This window comes from Cheilinus undulatus, linkage group 4 (assembly GCF_018320785.1).
Source record: "Cheilinus undulatus linkage group 4, ASM1832078v1, whole genome shotgun sequence".
NCBI classification, from domain to species: domain Eukaryota; kingdom Metazoa; phylum Chordata; class Actinopteri; order Labriformes; family Labridae; genus Cheilinus; species Cheilinus undulatus.
In genome coordinates this window covers 54,819,581-54,838,437 of record NC_054868.1, presented here as the reverse complement: position 1 = coordinate 54,838,437, position 18,857 = coordinate 54,819,581, and the positions used below count along the sequence as shown (strand labels likewise).

Here is an 18,857-nt window from a genome sequence, read left to right as displayed (position 1 = left end):
TCACACACTTTCCAGCATTTTATCATCACCTCAGAGACAATTATCACATTATTCTCACATATGGATGGAGATTTTTTTTTTTTGTAAGAAAATGGGATTTTTTGTGTGTAGTCTATATCCTGATTTGATAGCTGCTGTTGAACATGGAGCCTTGGCAGCTCGCTAGCTGTCAGCCTCATGCAGTCATCATGAGCCTCTGGGGCTCTCTAGCTTCTAGCTTTGTGTTGCTGACTTTGCAGGTGTTCAGTAGTGTTCATATTTCCAAAAATCTAAAGATGTTCCTTGTTAGAACGTCACGGTTTCCCTCCATAACCTCGACCGCCACATTTGTCGGTCTGTCAGAGTGAATTTGTGTCCATAGAGATGAAACTCCCTGATACTCACTCTGGGTTGATCTGTGCATGGGTGCGTTCTGCACTTGTCAGTGATCTAGGAGGAAACACACCAGGAGTTCAGATCCAGCTTTCATGATGTCTGACAACTTCTGTGTTTGCTTTTCTGTTTAGGAGCATCTCTGCTGGTCTGTCCCAATGAGACCATGTCTGCACCAGAAGGAGGGAACATCACAATCCCAGTCCACATGGATCCTCAGAGGGACTTGACCGAGAATTCAGTGGAGGTGACGAGACCTGACCTCAAGCGCGCGTGCGTCCATGAATACCGTAACAGGCGGAGCTATCTCCCAGCTCAGAGTCCTCAGTATAGAGGCAGGACCACCTTCAATGATGAACACCTGGACAAAGGAGCCATGGTTCTGATGATCTCTAATGTAACCTGGGCTGATAGTGGACTGTACAGATTTGTGGTCCCACCACTAGGGGTCTGTACCGTCAGAGTCAGCGTGGGTAAGCATGGTTAATGTTCATACTGCAGATTATTTGATTGTCTCTGTCTGTTTTCATCATTTGAAGAATATCTGAACACTTCATTTCTCATTTGAAACAGTCAATGATTCCAGAACCACTGAGCCTCCAGAGACCAGCTCAGCTGGGACAAATCACCACGGTAACCACTGATTTGGTTGACTTCCTCTTCCTTTATTGTTGGTTGTGATCAGAATAAATAACGGCCATCATCAGGGTGGAACATTCTACTTTAATGCTGTCCATGGTTGTGGTATGGACCAATCAGATTGAAGTCTGTAAATCCTCAGGTGAAGACTCCTCTAGTTGTGAGTGGGGTCTAGACCAGGTTCAGGTCCTGTGTCCACAATGCTCTGATTTCTCTTTCAGGTGCTGCCCTGGCTCTGTTGCTGTCTTTGTCCTGGTTCTCATCAGTGCTGTGATTTACCTGTGGAAGTCAGGACAGATCAGTGAGTCCCAAACCCTTGGATTAAATCTAACATTAAAATAGAAATGATTCTACATAGATGGAGGAGGGTTCATGAGGTCTGTGTCCATCAGCAGCTGTTTTCTGCTGATTTTAAAAACTAAAGCAGATTCAGAGCTGGGGGGCAGTGGGACAGTCCAACATTTCCAGCATCTCCACGATCATCAAAACCACTTTGACCTGATTGAACCTAGACTATGAGCCATCAACAACAGGACTGGTTTTATCAGGGTCCATTTTCTGGGTTTATCAGGGTCCATTCTCTGGGTTTATCCAGGTCCATTCTCTGGGTTTATCAGGGTCCAGTCTCTGGGTTTATCAGGGTCCATTATCTGGGTTTATCCGGGTCCATTATCTGGGTTTATCAGAGTCCATTCTCTGGGTTATCAGGGTCCATTATCTGGGTTTATCCAGGTCCATTCTCTGGGTTTATCAGGGGCCATTATCTGGGTTTATCCAGGTCCATTATCTGGGTTTATCAGGGTCCAGTCTCTGGGTTTATCAGGGTCCAGTCTCTGGGTTTATCCGGGTCCATTATCTGGGTTTATCCAGGTCCATTATCTGGGTTTATCCAGGTCCATTATCTGGGTTTATCAGGGTCCAGTCTCTGGGTTTATCAGGGTCCATTTTCTGGGTTTATCAGGGTCCATTATCTGGGTTTATCCAGGTCCATTCTCTGGGTTTATCAGGGTCCATTATCTCTGGGTTTATCAGGGTCCATTCTCTGGGTTTATCAGGGTCCATTTTCTGGGTTTATCAGGGTCCATTATCTGGGTTTATCCAGGTCCATTCTCTGGGTTTATCAGGGTCCATTATCTCTGGGTTTATCAGGGTCCATTATCTGGGTTTATCAGGGTCCATTTTCTGGGTTTATCAGGGTCCATTATCTGGGTTTATCCAGGTCCATTCTCTGGGTTTATCAGGGTCCATTATCTCTGGGTTTATCAGGGTCCATTCTCTGGGTTTATCAGGGTCCATTTTCTGGGTTTATCAGGGTCCATTATCTGGGTTTATCCAGGTCCATTCTCTGGGTTTATCAGGGTCCATTATCTCTGGGTTTATCAGGGTCCATTCTCTGGGTTTATCAGGGTCCATTTTCTGGGTTTATCAGGGTCCATTATCTGGGTTTATCCAGGTCCATTCTCTGGGTTTATCAGGGTCCATTATCTCTGGGTTTATCAGGGTCCATTATCTCTGGGTTTATCAGGGTCCATTTTCTGGGTTTATCAGGGTCCATTCTCTGGGTTTATCAGGGTCCATTATCTGGGTTTATCCAGGTCCATTCTCTGGGTTTATCAGGGTCCATTATCTCTGGGTTTACCAGGGTCCATTATCTGGGTTTATCCAGGTCCATTCTCTGGGTTTATCAGGGTCCATTATCTGGGTTTATCCAGGTCCATTCTCTGGGTTTATCAGGGTCCATTATCTCTGGGTTTACCAGGGTCCATTATCTGGGTTTATCCAGGTCCATTCTCTGGGTTTATCAGGGTCCATTATCTGGGTTTATCCAGGTCCATTCTCTGGGTTTATCAGGGTCCATTCTCTGGGTTTATCAGGGTCCATTTTCTGGGTTTATCAGGGTCCATTATCTCTGGGTTTATCCAGGTCCATTCTCTGGGTTTTTCAGGGTCCATTATCTCTGGGTTTATCAGGGTCCATTATCTGGGTTTATCAGGGTCCATTATCTCTGGGTTTATCAGGGTCCATTATCTGGGTTTATCCAGGTCCATTCTCTGGGTTTATCAGGGTCCATTATCTCTGGGTTTACCAGGGTCCATTATCTGGGTTTATCAGGGTCCATTATCTCTGGGTTTATCAGGGTCCATTATCTCTGGGTTTATCAGGGTCCATTCTCTAGGTTTATCAGGGTCCATTATCTCTGGGTTTATCAGGGTCCATTCTCTAGGTTTATCAGGGTCCATTCTCTGGGTTTATCAGGGTCCATTATCTCTGGGTTTATCAGGGTCCATTCTCTAGGTTTATCAGGGTCCATTCTCTGGGTTTATCAGGGTCCATTCTCTGGGTTTATCAGGGTCCATTCTCTGGGTTTATCAGGGTCCATTCTCTGGGTTTATCAGGGTCCATTTTCTGGGTTTATCAGGGTCCATTCTCTGGGTTTATCAGGGTCCATTCTCTGGGTTTATCAGGGTCCATTATCTCTGGGTTTACCAGGGTCCATTCTCTGGGTTTATCAGGGTCCATTATCTCTGGGTTTATCAGGGTCCATTCTCTGGGTTTATCAGGGTCCATTATCTCTGGGTTTACCAGGGTCCATTCTCTGGGTGTGACCCAGTTTTCATGAATTAAACACATTCAAGAATTGATCATTAAGTGATCAATATTGATATCCTGTCTTCCTTCTTTCTTGTCAGAATGCACAGAAACTTCCCTCGGTTTCATTAATCCATTTTTCTGTTTTATTCCAGGGAATCTTGTGTGTTTCTATTTCTATGTTTCTATTTTTACATCTTCATCCTGAAAGCTCCTGTATGAAAGTGTCTGTGTAGTTTGAGAAGTCTTTGTTATTCTGATCAATAATCAATGAAATAAAAGGATGATTTTCTGCTCTTGTCTTGGTCTGTAGTAAATAATATCAGTGTAGTGTTGAAGTTCATCTCCTCATCCTCCTTCAGATCATTCATTTTCATTTTTAGGGCCCTGCACTGACCTCAGAGCGAGGGCCCTGCTCAGACTGAAGGTTCAAACCTACTAGAAAATTCTGCTGGTCCAGCTGTGAGTTTTCACCACAGAGTGGGACTGGGACCGGGGCTCTAAGTTGGGCTGCTTTTTAGTATTTTATTTTTATTTTTTTGCAGTGTTCCAGGAACAGCTGTCCCATAACAATCTATAGTTTTAGGTAAATCAACAAAATTTACAGAAAGTTTAGGCACACTGGCTTATATTAAGTAAAATACACAACGTGTCGGTCTAACCCCCCATCATCACCCTCTGATGAAGGTCTGTTAGACATGTGTTTGTTTTTAGTGTGGGTTTGGAGTTTTTATTCTCTTATTATTATATATTTGGTTGTTCAGATGTTTGCATTATTACATACTCTTGCCAAACTTTTTATTTTACTTTTTATTTTGTACTACTTACTATCTTTGAATCCAGTACAAATATGCGATGGATTTTGATCCAAATTCCTATATTTTCAACCATTATTTTCTGAAGACTCAAAGTAAACACTTTTTTAATGACTGTATTTTTATTAGTGTTTTTATTTATATGTCTTTTTACCCTTGTGTCTAAATGTATTGCTTTAAATTACACGTCTGCTTTTGTGCCGTGTAGCTCTTGTTAATTTTTTATCTTGCTTTCTCTTTGTTTTATTCATCTTTATTATTTTAGGCCTTTATTAAACGTTGTCTGGTTTTAATTCTACTCAAAAAAACGTGTAAACTAACCTGTTCTGCTTCTATTCTTCGTTTTTCTTCCATGTTATAAAATAATAACTTATTTCGTAAATACTGTGCTGCGTAAACAAAGAGTTTCCCGGGAAAAAAAATTCCGCCAAACAGTAATGTATTCAAACTCCCGCCACCAGCCTGCTGCCGGCATCTTAAACAGTGACGCAACATCCGCTAAGAACGCGAGCCAATGAGCTTTTAGGAAACTGTTGCTAGAATCCCTAACGGACCAATCAGCGAGCAGCGGCGGGAAACACAGCTGACCGAGGAGGAGGTTCAGGAACATTTGGCGCAAGTCTGAGCTCAGTCTGCGGCAGAAAGAGGAAGAAGAGGACGAGCAGAGGGCTGCAAGAGAAGAGGAAACACTCCACGACAAACTAGAAGACGTTTTTCATCCTTTTAAGAAGGTAAATCCTCCGAAAGTCGCAGGAAAGTTAAATAATCGATGATACAAACGCGAGGAAGTGATTTTATTCACACTTCATAAAAGAAGCGGTGTTTGTTTCACTAGTTTGTCTTCATGTACACGAAGATTACCGCCATTTTTCCTCTAAGTTTTTTAAATCTTTGCTTTAGTCGTGTTTATCTGTTCTTTCCAGGTTTAAATAAATCCACAGTGAAGTTAAAATCAGAGTATTTTGTACTTTATTGGCCTCCATGTTCAGCTCTGCTGTCTTGGCGCCATTAGATAACCGCGGTATTGTCTGCTCTGAGATATCTGAAGGTTTCTGCTCATTCAAAGTTTCATTTACATTTATTTACGAAGTTTACTAGTTTCAGTTCTACTAATCTGATTTAACATTGAGTTTTAAATTCCTGACACTAAAGCTTTAAACGTGATCGTCAGTTCAGTAAAAGACAGTTTCCCTCTAAAGTAGACATTTTATACAAAGACAGCCCTACTGTCTACAGCAGCCTTTTCTTCTTTTCACCATGTAAACAATAAGAACAAAAGAAGAGTGAAGTTGCACTAAAAGTGATGTATTTCTCTTTACTGCTGTGGCATTTCCTCTAATATAGCTGAAAAGATTCAAAGAAATAATCATTTATTCTCTGGGGCCGTTCAAATATTTGTAACACACATTTGTAGCACATTAAATGCGCTCCTCATATAGTCGCTGTTAAAAACATTCATTCATATTTTATTCAGCTTTCATAAAGCTCAGTTCATTCAGCTACATCAATATTGATATAAAATATTCTTTATCTTTAAAAGATTTGACCCTTTAAATGCCAGACATTTGTCATGATGGCACCAAGTTTTCACATGTAAAAAGGGGAAACAGGAAGTATTTTCAATATACCTAATGCAAGGTAGATTTTTTTGTTTTGGATTATTACAGCCTGGGATATGTCAATGATTAGCAGCAGCATTTATTTCCATGTATTATTATTTTTTATGCAGTGACAAATACTCCTGCTCATACGCGCTCCCCATATTGTCACTATAAAAACACTTATCTCTATTTTATTCTGCTTTCATGGAGCTGGTTTTATTCAGCGACATCTATCCTCAGTATTGATCTCTATTGATATATTGATACTGACCTTTTGTAAGCAGGGATGCAGATATCCAATATGCTGATATTTACAGATTTAACCTATTTTAGCTGATAAGATATTTAAATATGTTTTACACACGATTTTAGATTCGAGGATGAACAAAGAGACAAGCTTTTTTTTCTTAAAACACACTTTAAAGTTTAAAGAAAGAGAATGAATACAGAGAAAGAACTCAGCTTACATAGGTCTGTTGGTTCAGCCTACAACTCCACTGATTTATTAGTATATAAGGCCAAAATCTACAATCTGCCGTTGCGATACTTGGCTTTTCTCTGCTAATATCTGCCGATACCGATATCTGGCCAATAATGTCATGCATCCCTATTTATAAGTTGTTTTTTTGGTGATAAAGTATATTGGCCTGCTATAATAAAATTTAGTCTACTGTGTAGTAGCGTGCTCTTAAATATGTACCAACATTAGACCATTAATTCATTTAATGCTGATTTTATTAAAGTAATATGAAAATATCTTGTTCTTTACCACTGCTTTGTTTGGGATCTGTTTAGTAAGATTTTTGGATTTGTTGGTTTAGCGTACCCGTATAAATCAAGAAAACATAACAAATGTGCATAATTTCTAAACCAGACAAATTGCTTTAAAAGCCAATCAGTAAATGTTATGGTTGTAATTTAAAATTAAACCAGCCTTTCCTGATGTTGTGCCATTGTTTCTGAACTCAGCTGTTAGTCTGGTAATATTTGGACCATTAGCTGTATGGTTTTTGCTGCCAGTACACATGACTGATCCATCAGCTGTAAATATAAACTATAATGATCATATCTGCCAGTTCCTCTATTCTGTGGATGACAGCTGTGTTCCTAGCAGATATGTGGTGTTAACTATTAAAGGGTTAAGCATGCTAAATCCCCCTGGTACCTTTATCAGCAGACATTAATTTGAAGGGTCTGCTATTGAGATCAGTTGCATTTCGAGTGTCAGGCTGTGCAATTTCATAATCCCATTCAAGGCTGCAGTTATTTTAGTATTCAGTGTTAAAGTTTACAAAAATACCCTCAGAAAGGCCTTTCTATTACAGAGCGCCACTGATGACATTTTTAGAAGTTACATTTTCTTATCATAAAGCTAAACACTTAAAACTTTAAAGACATCATTATTCTCTGTATTTATCCTGATAACCGATCATAGACTGATGGTACCAGTTATAGATTGCGTCTCTGTTGCGTTAAGCTTTAGTTTGATCACAGTTACATCTTGTTTCCAAATCTCTCAGCTCGTTTTAACTTCGTCTCGCTCCTTTCAGATCAAAGATGCCGAGCACTCGCTCTCAGGGCCGGTCTCAGCCCCAGCTCTCCTTCCCCCGCCGTAAGTCCTGCAGAGCCTCCTCCCGCTCCAAAACGCAACAGCTGGACAAATCTCCCACCCCATCGCCGTCTAAGCCCAAACCCCAAGTCCTCTCTCCGACCCTGACCCGGATCGGACCGCTCTCCCCGAGGAAACCCGCTGACCTACCCACGCTGCTGTCACCTAGACGTGTGTCAGCGCAGCCGCCATCAGGACCCCCCTCGTCTCCCAGCCTCCAGACACGACTTCCTCTCAGCCCGAGGAAACGCACAGGTGAGACGCCACGGTGGCTCTACTCACCGTCTTACTGCTGACAGTGAGACTGCAGTTGATTTGTGTTTTTCATGGCAACAACACTTCATTTCACAATCTAAATCAGTCTAAATTAAACCTGAGGGCTTCTAAATCCTGTACTTCCTGTCTCCAGGTGACGATAACAGCTGTAACCTCGGCCCCGCTCTGCTCGGTTCTCCCCCGAAGCAGAGCAAACCGTCTCTGCCGTCTCCCAGAAGGAAGCTGGGACTCGACGAGAACTCTCCGGTCTCCGCTCGCCGACAGCTGGTCCCCTCCTCGCCGAGGCAGCCGCTCTCACCCGCCGCCAGGGCGTCACCGAGGCGACAGGAAACGCCGGTTGGAAGCCCGGCACGCCACGGCTCTGAGAAGAGGCCGCCAGTCGCTCGGCTGTTTGCAGAAAGTGAGTGTTTGAATCTGTCAGCCAAGACCTCCTTTAGTGTTTCTAAAGAAGCTTTAGGAGTCCAAAACTCTGCAGACAGTAGGATTTGATCTGCTACTACCTATTAAACTATCAGAATAATAACTATTTAAAAGCAGAATAATGCTTCTATTCTGACCTTCTGGGGCCTTAAAATTCAAGTGTGCATGTAAGACTATTTGGGACTTTTTCTAGGATCTGCAGAAACTTTTTCTGAGCATCCAAAATGAGCTAAAATTGAGTGAAAATAAAGTAATAAATGCTGTTATTCCAGGCTGAGTACGACCCTTTTGTATCTTTTTCAGAGTCGAGGTTTCTGAGCGTGAAGCAGGCGCTCCACACCGCCGTCCCAGAGCGCCTCCTGTCCAGGGAGGCGGAGCGAGCGTCCATTAAATCCTTCCTGGAAGAGAAAGTCCTGCAGCGTGTCCCCGGCAGCATCTACATCTCTGGAGCGCCAGGCACGGGAAAGACGGCGTGCTTGAACTGCGTCCTGCAGGAGATGAAGGTATTTAAAGAGCTACAGAGGACTTTAGAGAGAGATGGAAGGAGCTTTACTGCTAGCTAGTGGTTTCTGTCTGTCACTACAGGAGATGATCTACATTTCAGGTCAATGATAGTTTAGGATTTATCTCCTCTACATTTATGTCAAAGATCCAGGTTTTATATCAGTTAAATCAGCGTGTAGGCTTTGCTTTAGAAGGACTTCAATAAAGATTAGGATGATTTTGTAGTTTTTATATGGACTGAAAATGAACAAGCTTCTTACTTCTAAAGCATCCTAATGTTGGAGGAAAATCTGGTATAAAAACCTCCAAAATTAACAAAAAAGTAAGGGAAAAAAGGTCAAACTTAAAGTAAGGGAAGCAGCAAGGTTAAAGGGGAGTAAACGGCTATCTGTGCTCGATGTTCTCCTGTTAACGTGAGCGTTTCTGACCCCTCAGGCGGAGCTGTCGTCCATTCAGACTGTGGTGGTGAACTGTATGACTCTGAGGAGCTCCCACGCCATCTTCCCCCTGCTGGCCGACAAACTGAAAGCACCAGGAGGTCAGAACGGTCTGCAGAGGTTCCTGACGGCGCCGGGGCCCGCTGTGTAAGTGACTGACATCAGTCTGAACCATGAGGGCTGGATGGGGAAATTGTCGGCTCTTTTAGTGGGTATTGATGGACTCTAATCTTAGTATACCTGTACATTACTGTGTGTATGACACAGGACCTCTAAAGTATCATCTTTACAAAACAGAATTTTTGATATGAGGTAGAGAAACGGCTGTTTGCATGGAAGAAAATCCCACCAGATGACGCCGTCTGCCCTGAATAATTTCTGCAGTCGACTCCAATCAGATTCTTCTTTTCTTGCGTCTGATAAAGAAGGAAATCTCCTAAATTTACCTCTTAATCATAGGTTTTGTTAAAAACTCAAGTCAGTATAGAATACATTATTGAACACCGCCATCGCTGATATGAATACATGTATGTTGGAGGTAAAACTGCTGGTATCGCTGGGACTGCAGAGTGAGTGATCACAAATAGTCAGAGTCCAGTCGTCAGCATGTTTCATGGCAAAAACAAAAACATGGCAAAAATAAGTAAAAAGTGATTTAAAAAATGGACAAAATTGGTAAAAAGTGATTAAAATGGACAAAAAGTGTCAAAATTTGTAAAAGTGTCTAAAATGGTAAAATATTGGCATAAAAAAGTGGTAAAAAGGGCAAAAATAAGTGATGAGTGACTGAAACGGACAAAAAGCGGCAAAAAAATGGCAGAAGTTAGTTTGAAAAAGTGACTAAAATGGGCAGCGGTATAAGCATGGCAAAAATGAGTCAAAAAGCACATTTTGTGCAAAAACAGGAAAAAGTTGCATTTAATGGCTGAAGGCAGCTGAAATTAGGTGAGAAACTGTAAAAAAAAACTGAGAAAAAGTAGGACCAACCTGGCAAAAATTGGATAAAAGGGGCAAAAATTGATTAAAAGGGGCAAAAAAATCCAAATAAGAGCGATGGAAATATGCAGACGAAAGTTTGACAGTTAAAGCGACTGTATCAGTGTGGGAAACAACCTGATTAATGTGACTTGCAGTGGATAATTTCTGAGGTCAAAGTTGAATTTTTCAGGCTTTCTGGTGGAATAATATTTCAGATTCAGACTTAAAGAGCCCCCCTGTTGAGAATCTGCTCCAGAGACCGACTCTCTCTCTGCCCCGTCCTCAGGCTGCTGGTTCTGGATGAGATGGATCAGCTGGACAGTAAAGCTCAGGACGTCCTCTACACCATCTTTGAGTGGCCGTACCTGCCCAAGTCCCGCCTCTGCCTCATCGGTGAGATATCCTTCCATCTCTTTGACTCTGTGGGGAACTTAACCTGAGCGTCTGAGCGCCTCTGTGCTGTTTTTCTTTATTTCCAAAAACAGTTTTATTCCTGTCAGATGTTTTTTTTTTAATCCAGTCTTGGCGGCAGAGAAATCTTTAATATTTCTGTTGGTTTCTGCAGGCATCGCCAACGCCCTGGATCTGACCGACCGCATCCTGCCCAGGCTGCAGGCTCGCCCTCACTGTCGCCCCCTGCTGTTACACTTCCCTCCCTACAGTCGGGAGGAGCTCGCAGCCATCGTCCAGGACCGCCTCTCTCAGGTGAACACAGAAGTCCTCACTGTTCTCACCTCTGATCTCTGTCTGGAGGTCGTTCTCTTAAATTCTTCATCTCGTCTCTCAGGCGTCGGCTGAAGGACTCCTCGACACCTCTGCCGTTCAGTTCTGTGCCCGGAAAGTGTCGGCGGTGTCCGGAGACGCCAGGAAAGCTCTGGACATCTGCAGGTAAGAGATGGAGGCTGTTATCTGCTATGTTTACTAAATAAAATGCCAGTAAACTTGTGGATCATTAAACGGGTTTTCTGTTTCAGGAGAGCCGTGGAGGTGGTGGAGTCAGACGAGAGGAAGAAAGCATCAAACCCGGACTCTGAGAATAAAGGTGAGTCTTTAAACCTGCTCCAAATTAACCATGACTGATTTGTTTCTCTGACAGACACGTCTAACTCCGCCCCTTTCTCTGCCTGTGCATGCAGCGTCTCGTGTCAGCCTCCCCCAGGTGGCGCGGGTTCTGTCAGAGGTCTATGGAGACCGGATGGCGTCTCAGAGCGGCGGGTCAGAGGAGAGTTTCCCCCTGCAGCAGAAGCTCCTGGTGTGCTGTTTGCTGCTGCTCATAAAGAACGGGAAGAGCAAAGAGGTCGTCCTCGGGAAGGTGAGAGAGCGACCACGGCGAGGTTTCACCGTTGTGAATCAATACCTCAGATGTTTTCATTGATCATGTCAGGAAAGGCTGCAGCTCTGCAGCTGTTTTCAGTGTCCAGCAGGGGGCGGTGCTGCACCACTCATGTCTTAAACCGTGCTCTTACAGCGATGTTTCTCTGTTTCAGCTCCATGAGGTGTACAGCCGTCTGTGCGCTCAGCGGCAGGTGTCAGCGGCAGGTCAGGGCGAGTGTCTGTCTCTGTGCAGTCTGCTGGAGAGTCGAGGGATCTTCGCCCTGAAGAAGGCCAAAGAGGCTCGACTCACCAAGGTACGCCGATACGAGGATGATTACTGACCTCCTGAGAGAACAGCTGTAGTCTGAACACATTTTTAGTTTCTTGAAAATTACAAAGCAAACATAAAAAATTACAAATTCCCATGAAGATTCCTGAAAGCAAATTTTCCCAAAGACTTTCAAAGAAATTCTTTAAAAATGTATATTTCCTCAAAACATTAAAGAGAATTCCCACTAAATATCCAAACAAATTTCCTAAAATGTCTATGAAGATTCCAGAAAACTTAACCGCTAAGTTAAAGATAAGTTAAGTTAAGTAAACTTCTGCAGACGTTCTGGAAGATTCCCTCTGAAGTTGTGAGAGCAGAAACTGACTGTTGAAGGTCTGAGGAGGTTCATCTGGATTCTGAACGTCTTTATTTATCCACACAGTCTGAGATGATTGAAGTCCTGTTCTTGTCAGTTATCTCAGTGTAGATCTTCAGTGTAGTCCACAGGTGTCAAACTCATGGCCTGGGGGCCCAATCCGGCCTGTGGTGCAGTTAAACCCGGCCCACCAGATCATGAGGTTTTTATTCTAACTGGCCCACCAGTTTGAGGTCTGCAGATTTCCTTCAGTATAAAAATGTAAACATAACTGTGATGATTTATAAAATCCTTGTTGAGTCGTAGAAATTTTTTGCATCTCACATTTATGACTGAAAGTTATGGTTTTGACTTCTTTTCATATTTTAACCTTTACATCTCATAACTTTGACTTTTTATCTCATATTTTTACCTTTGAGATTCATAAATTTACATTTTAAATCCTATTTAGACCTTTTGAAATATTGATTTTGACTTTTATATCACGTTTTGACCTTCTGTCCACTCGTAACTTCAAATTTTCTCTTTTTTTTTACTTTAAAAATGCATGATTTACAATTTTATTTCATATTTTGACATTTGAAACTCATGAGTTGGATGTTTACCTCATATTTTGACTGTTAAAAATTATGATTCTGAATTTTATCTCAGTTTTTGACTCTTAAAATTCATGGTTTCAATATTCTATCTCATATTTTGCCTTTTAAAAACACAATTTTGACTTTAAATGTCATGTTTTTACCCTTTAAACTTATAAGACTTACCTCAGATTTTAAGTTTTTAATTTATCATGTTCACCTTTTTAAACACATAATCCTTTATCATCAGTGCCAAGGTTTTTACCCCCATAGTTCATTTCTGGTGAAAGTAAGGTTGACATTTTATAGTTAAATATGGAGCCTGGTAGGCTCTCAGGTTAGACCCAAGTTCAGAGTCCGGCTCCTGCTGTGATTGAGTTTGACACCCCTGCTTTAGTCAGTAGAGCCGATGTTTAAACCCTCAGTGTCAGTCATTGTGAGTTCTGTCTGTTCTGTTTCTGTCAGTTATTCCAGTCTAAATCTTTAGTTTAGTCAGTAGAGCTGATGTTTAAACCTACAGTCTTGGTCATTGTGAGTTCTAAGCGTTTGCCGCTGTAACGGCATTACTGATGACCGCTGGTTTCTTCTTCAGGTGTTTCTGAAGATCGAGGAGAAAGATGTGGAGAACGCTCTGAAGGACCGGACTCTGCTGGGCAGCATCCTGGCTGCAGGACTCCCCTCCTGATCCTCCTGATCCTGTTTTCTTTTTTAATCAAATTTTAAGTTAAAAACATGAAACCAAGCTTGTTATGGTTTTTATTTTTTCTTCTCATTTTTGCTGAGAGTCTGTACAGAATTTTTAAGATGAGTTTTTTCCTCTCTATGATGTTAACGCTGCGTTTCTGAAGTGTTTAAATCATCGTTGATGGATTACAGCATGTTTCAGTTCACATTTGAAACCTTTATAATGTTTTATGCTGTAAATAAACAAACGGATGGGTTTTTAATGGATTTATTGGTTTTATTTCAGCCAAAATGGAACTAATACCAGCTCAGAGTTCCAGCTTTGATCCTCACACCTGCTCTCCTTTCCCTCTGTTTTATCATCTCAATAATAATGTTCTCTATCCTGGAGTATGAAACCTCCACAGCTGCTCATGAACACACTCATTTAAAACACTGTTGGGCTAGCAGGGATGTTTAGCTGCTCGTTTATAATCAGTTTTTAAAGGTTTCTGCTGATCTGTTATAAATACTCTACAGCATTGATCATCAACTGGTGGTCCGGGGGCCAAATCAGGCCCCCCAAAGCCTCTTGTCTGGCCCCCAGAAGATTATAAAATTCAGAAAAGCGGGAAAAGAAAATGTTGTGGTTTTAAGAGTATCCTTTGGCTTCAAATGTCTGCAGCTGTGAAATCCACCCCAAAAGAATTGATATTCAAATAGTTTTAAAATGACTTCACATTTGATCTGTTGTTGCAGAAATTCACTTGTCAGCTATTTTTAGTAAATGTTTAAAAAAAAGTGTTAAAACTGGCAAAAATGGCCAGATAAAGTGGTGAAAAAGAGAGTGGCAAAAATGGGCACTAAGATCCAAAGGGGTTGTGGAGTGGCACAAAGGGACAAAAACTTGCAGGAAAAAAGGTGAAAAGAGGTTAAAATGTGGCAAACCATTAGTATTAAAGGAAAAAGGGGCTAAAAGTAAGTAAAATGAGTGAAAAGTGGCAAAAATTGTGACAAAAGTAATGAAAAGTGGCAAAAATAGACCAAAAGGGGTAAAAGTGGAAAAAGGAGGGATGAGACGGGCAAGAAATGTGGTTTAAAGGAGTTAAAGAATGGCAAAAAGTTGGGTTAAAGAGTCAAAAATGGTCAAAAATTATCAGACATGGGTTAAAAGTGGCAAAATGGTACAAAAATAGCCAATGGCAAAGTAATGAAACCACGGGAAAGTTGGTTAAAGAGTGAGAAAATAGCAAAAATGTGTTAAAAATGGCACAAAATGTTGCAGAAATGGCAGAATGAAGCAGTGAAGTAGTGAAACGTGTTAAACATGAGTTCATATTGGTGCTAATTCATAATTGTTGAGGGCCAGTTCTCTGGGATTTTCAGGAGCCCAGACAATTCTGAGGGCAGGCCTTTCTCCTTGTGGCATTACATATTGGGATAGACCTGATTGGTAATGCCTAAAAATGTCCTGCGTTTTGAAAGAAAATACAAATACTAATAAAATAATTTGTTAATCAGAACAAACTATAGATTTAATTTTTCTTTATTTGGAAGTCTGGCCCCCCAAAAACTCAGAAGAATAAATCTGGCCCTTGCGCAGATGTAGTTGATGACCCCTGCTCTACAGTTTTAAACAAAATGACAAAAAGAGGACGCACTGCTCCTTTAAGAAGGACTCTGTTTTACCGGCTAGGATCTAGGCTATACAGCAGAACAGATGTGGAAGATGAATTTAGTGAGTTTTAAATAAAAATATGTACCACAGAAAAATGTTGGCTCAAACCTCTGCACTACTAAAAAGCATTTTTATTTTTTACCCAGAAGGCCTCTGTGTTTTTGTCACTGTTTATGGCTACTGGTTACGTGCTCTAGCTTTGTAAAATAGTAATTTTCCCCATTTTATTAGTCAGAGCCCAAAAAGAGACAAATGTAGATTGGTGAAACATATTTTTATTCAAGTATGGTTGATTCACAGCAAAGGTGCCAGGTTTGTCCTCCTTTTTCCCATTTTTTACAGTTTCTTCCCAAATTAAGCTGCGTTTAGCCATTAAATGCAACCTTTTCCTGTTTTTGCCCATTTTAGTCACTTTTTAAATAGTTTTTGCCATGTTTTTTTGCTTTTCACCCATTTTAGTCACTTATCACTAATTTATGCCAATTTTCTGTCCATTTTAGTCACTTTTTACTTATACTTGCTGCTTTTTGCCCATTTTAAACACTTTTCACTTATTTTTGCCATGTTTTTTGCCACTTTTTGACCATTTTTAACAGTTGTACCTCAATTTAACTCAGTGTATCCTAGGTCATGTGACCTGATGACTCAAAACCATGACTGGATCATACTGATCCTTCTCTTTCCATTGAATTTGAATGTTGAAGCTTTTATTTTGAAAGATGGAAACTGATAAACTGTCGTTTCTCCCTCTGAGTCGTTTCTGTCACTTTACCGTAACGAGTGCACGTAAAATTTCAGGGCCGCAGTGCTTTTGCTACCGGTAACGTGCTCTTGAATTGTAAAACAGTGACAATAGGCAGTTTTTTTTCCCCCATTTTATTGGTCAGAGCAGCCAAAAAGAGACAAATGTAAACTGGTGAAACACATTTTTATTCAAGTATGGTTGATTCACAGCAAAGAGGAAGAAATAAAGACGCTGCTGTGCAGGTTGGAAAAATGTAAACAAGTGTTTAAAATATCAAATCAGATGAAATATTTAAAACGTGATTCATTTTTTATTTCACATTCTTCTGTAAAACCACAAAAACAGAAAGAAACTCCAAACGTCCATCCATAGCTTCTGTTCTGGTTTAGCTTAAATAAGAGACTTCTAATATTTCTCCTCTGATTGTCCCAACATTACCAACATTCAAAATAAGCTCAATGATGAACAAAAGAGTGAAAAATAAAAGGTTTTAACATTCTCAGTGATGAGGTTGAGCCGGTGTGTGAACATCCATGAACATTCTCAGTGAATTTACAGTTTAAATATAATCACAAATGTACATTATACCGACATTATTCTAAAGATTAGCCCTCTGTGTCACCACAATGACATCAACACGTATTTACAGTCTCTAGTAACAGCAAACAGTCAGAAAATCCACCAAACTCCACCACAGCCCCGCCGTTTATTCAAGAAAAGGCGCTAAAATATGTTAGAAACATAAAAAGTCTGATTCTTTTTCCTCCAATCACAGGATAGAAACTCAAAATTAAAAATACATCTCAGTTTTATTCTTCCTAAATGAAACACATCTATCTGCTCTAATCTCCTGAGTGTTTTTAGTTTTCTCTGTTTTTAACTGGAGGCGTTTTTCTCCTGATTTATTATTTAAACAGAATTTCTAACAGTAAAATCCTCTTCAGCTGCCTTTAGCAACAAAAACCAGGTTATAAAGAAGCCTTTCCTTCACGGGTCCTGTATGAAGGCAGCATTCAGCAGGTCTGATCATCGCTGGTTAAACATTTATACATTAGCACAGCATTTTAAAGGAAAAGCACCGCGTTGGCATTTAAAGACGTCTTATTGAAGGAGCTGCATCTTAAAGCTGCAAAAACAACATAAATCCTGTCCTTATTATCAATAAAACACGGATCAAAATACCATTTTACTCAGAAAATACTCTCACTAGCTCTTTAACTCTGATATATTTGTCATCTCTCTAATCTAGAATCAAATCTTTGCATCCAAAATAGACAAATATCAAAAATAGTCTGGTTTGGTCCGATCTGCTGCCTTAGAATCAGGAACACACAGCTGCCTATTTGAAAATAAAGTCATGTTTTTAGAGAATGAAGAGAAAAATGAAGCCCAGCAGGAGACGATTCATGCTCACTCACTAAATACATTCAAATATTCAGATGGATGTTGTTGTTCTTCTTTATAAAAGCTAAAAAAGAGATAAATCTCTGATGTTTGGTCTTTATCACGCTGACATTTTAGCTCGTCTCATCTTTTATGGAGCAAATCACTGCTGTCAGAGATTAAAATAAACATTAAACATGGAGGAAATCCCTTCAAATTAGAAATATAAATCATAGGTTTACAGTAACAGTCTTACTGGGATTCAGGATTTCACCAGACAGAATAAATTAAATATAAATAATTCTGTACAGCACATTAGACATGGTGCTATTTTAACCCTAATGAGTGTTTAAGGAGGCTTTCAGTTCTATCGTTTTCAGCAGGTGTAAACGTGCCACCCAAGGACTGCATATTAAGATGGATGGAGTATCAGCTGTCCAGGAGGGAAGCCAAAATACTCCCCCTGCTGGCTGGCCACAGAGCAAGACCTCCATGTAAACAGATGGGACGTGAGCAACATTATGGCCAGGACACTCTTGTACATGAGATTCTTCATCTCAATGTGGTTTTTCCTGGTTAAATATATTTTAAATAAATGACATTTAAATAGAGATCAGTGTTCTCAAACCCAGAATCACGTGAAGCCAGTATTACTCTGATTAATGTCCGTGTGTTGCTCTTATTTAGATGTTTTTTATTTAACAACTGAATTTAATGTGGATCAGCTGATTGGTCTGTAACAAATGTGATGGACCGAGCATCTGTCCAATCACCCTTTGAGTTTTATTTTGAAAGGTTCTGCATCTCCCAAACACCATGTATGGGGTGTTGCTCAGATGGATGTGAAATAAATCCCATGACATGGAGATGTACGTCACCAGTGTCCAGCACGAGAGTACTCACTTTTAAAGGTGACAGACTCACATGAAATCAACAGTCAGTGGTTTAAACCAATCAGCTGCAGCCGTTTGGAAGATATTTGTCATAAATTATTTAAAGAAGGGCATAAAACTGCACCACAGTATAGAAATAAACACAGATAAATTGTGGTTCCTTTCTTCTGACAGCAGTGATGTTCTCAAAAAGCTGAATCAATAAGAAAGTCGCCCTCTTTGGTGAAGGAAATTAACGTTGATGTGCCTTACAGTCAGGTTTATTTAAATGTTCTCTCACTGAAGAGCTTCATGGAGAAAAAATCCAAGACATTTTCTACCCGGTTACTAAAACAGCAGCCTGGGTAACAGGTAGGAGGGTATTTTTGAAAACTGAGGTTTTTCGGTGCATTTGACCTTTCATACACACCTAACAGCATTTTAGCTCACTGAAACATCATTCCAGTTTTTTAGAAACTCTGTTTACAGCACAGAGGCAGAGAGGAAGTTGTGTTTTGGACTTGTTGCCTCGCACTGTGAGACAGTTTCTCTTGTTCGATGTTCATTTCAATCTACAAAAAATCCATCTCCAGTATTAGAAGACAGATATACCAACAGTCATATCCTTCTGTTGACTGTCCTTTCTTGGTAACTTTTGGAAAAGTTTGGGGAACTGGTTACAGTGAGGGTTTTCCTTCTATGGCCTAAATCTGGCATAAATAGAGTGAAAAGGGCCC

At 40.7% G+C, this 18,857-nt stretch overlaps 1 protein-coding gene across 1 annotated transcript; it reads left to right on the top strand.

Moving 5' to 3' along the window:
- Positions 1 to 5,029: 5,029 nt before the first annotated feature.
- Positions 5,030 to 13,730, top strand: cdc6 (cell division cycle 6 homolog (S. cerevisiae)). Its single transcript, XM_041784445.1, has 12 exons — positions 5,030 to 5,146; positions 7,567 to 7,880; positions 8,035 to 8,301; positions 8,625 to 8,824; positions 9,261 to 9,409; positions 10,527 to 10,633; positions 10,806 to 10,945; positions 11,028 to 11,128; positions 11,215 to 11,282; positions 11,377 to 11,552; positions 11,728 to 11,868; positions 13,372 to 13,730. The coding sequence occupies exons 2-12, from the start codon at positions 7,574 to 7,576 to the stop codon at positions 13,462 to 13,464; spliced, it is 1,749 nt and encodes a 582-aa protein (XP_041640379.1). The 5' UTR covers positions 5,030 to 5,146; positions 7,567 to 7,573; the 3' UTR covers positions 13,465 to 13,730.
- Positions 13,731 to 18,857: the final 5,127 nt, after the last annotated feature.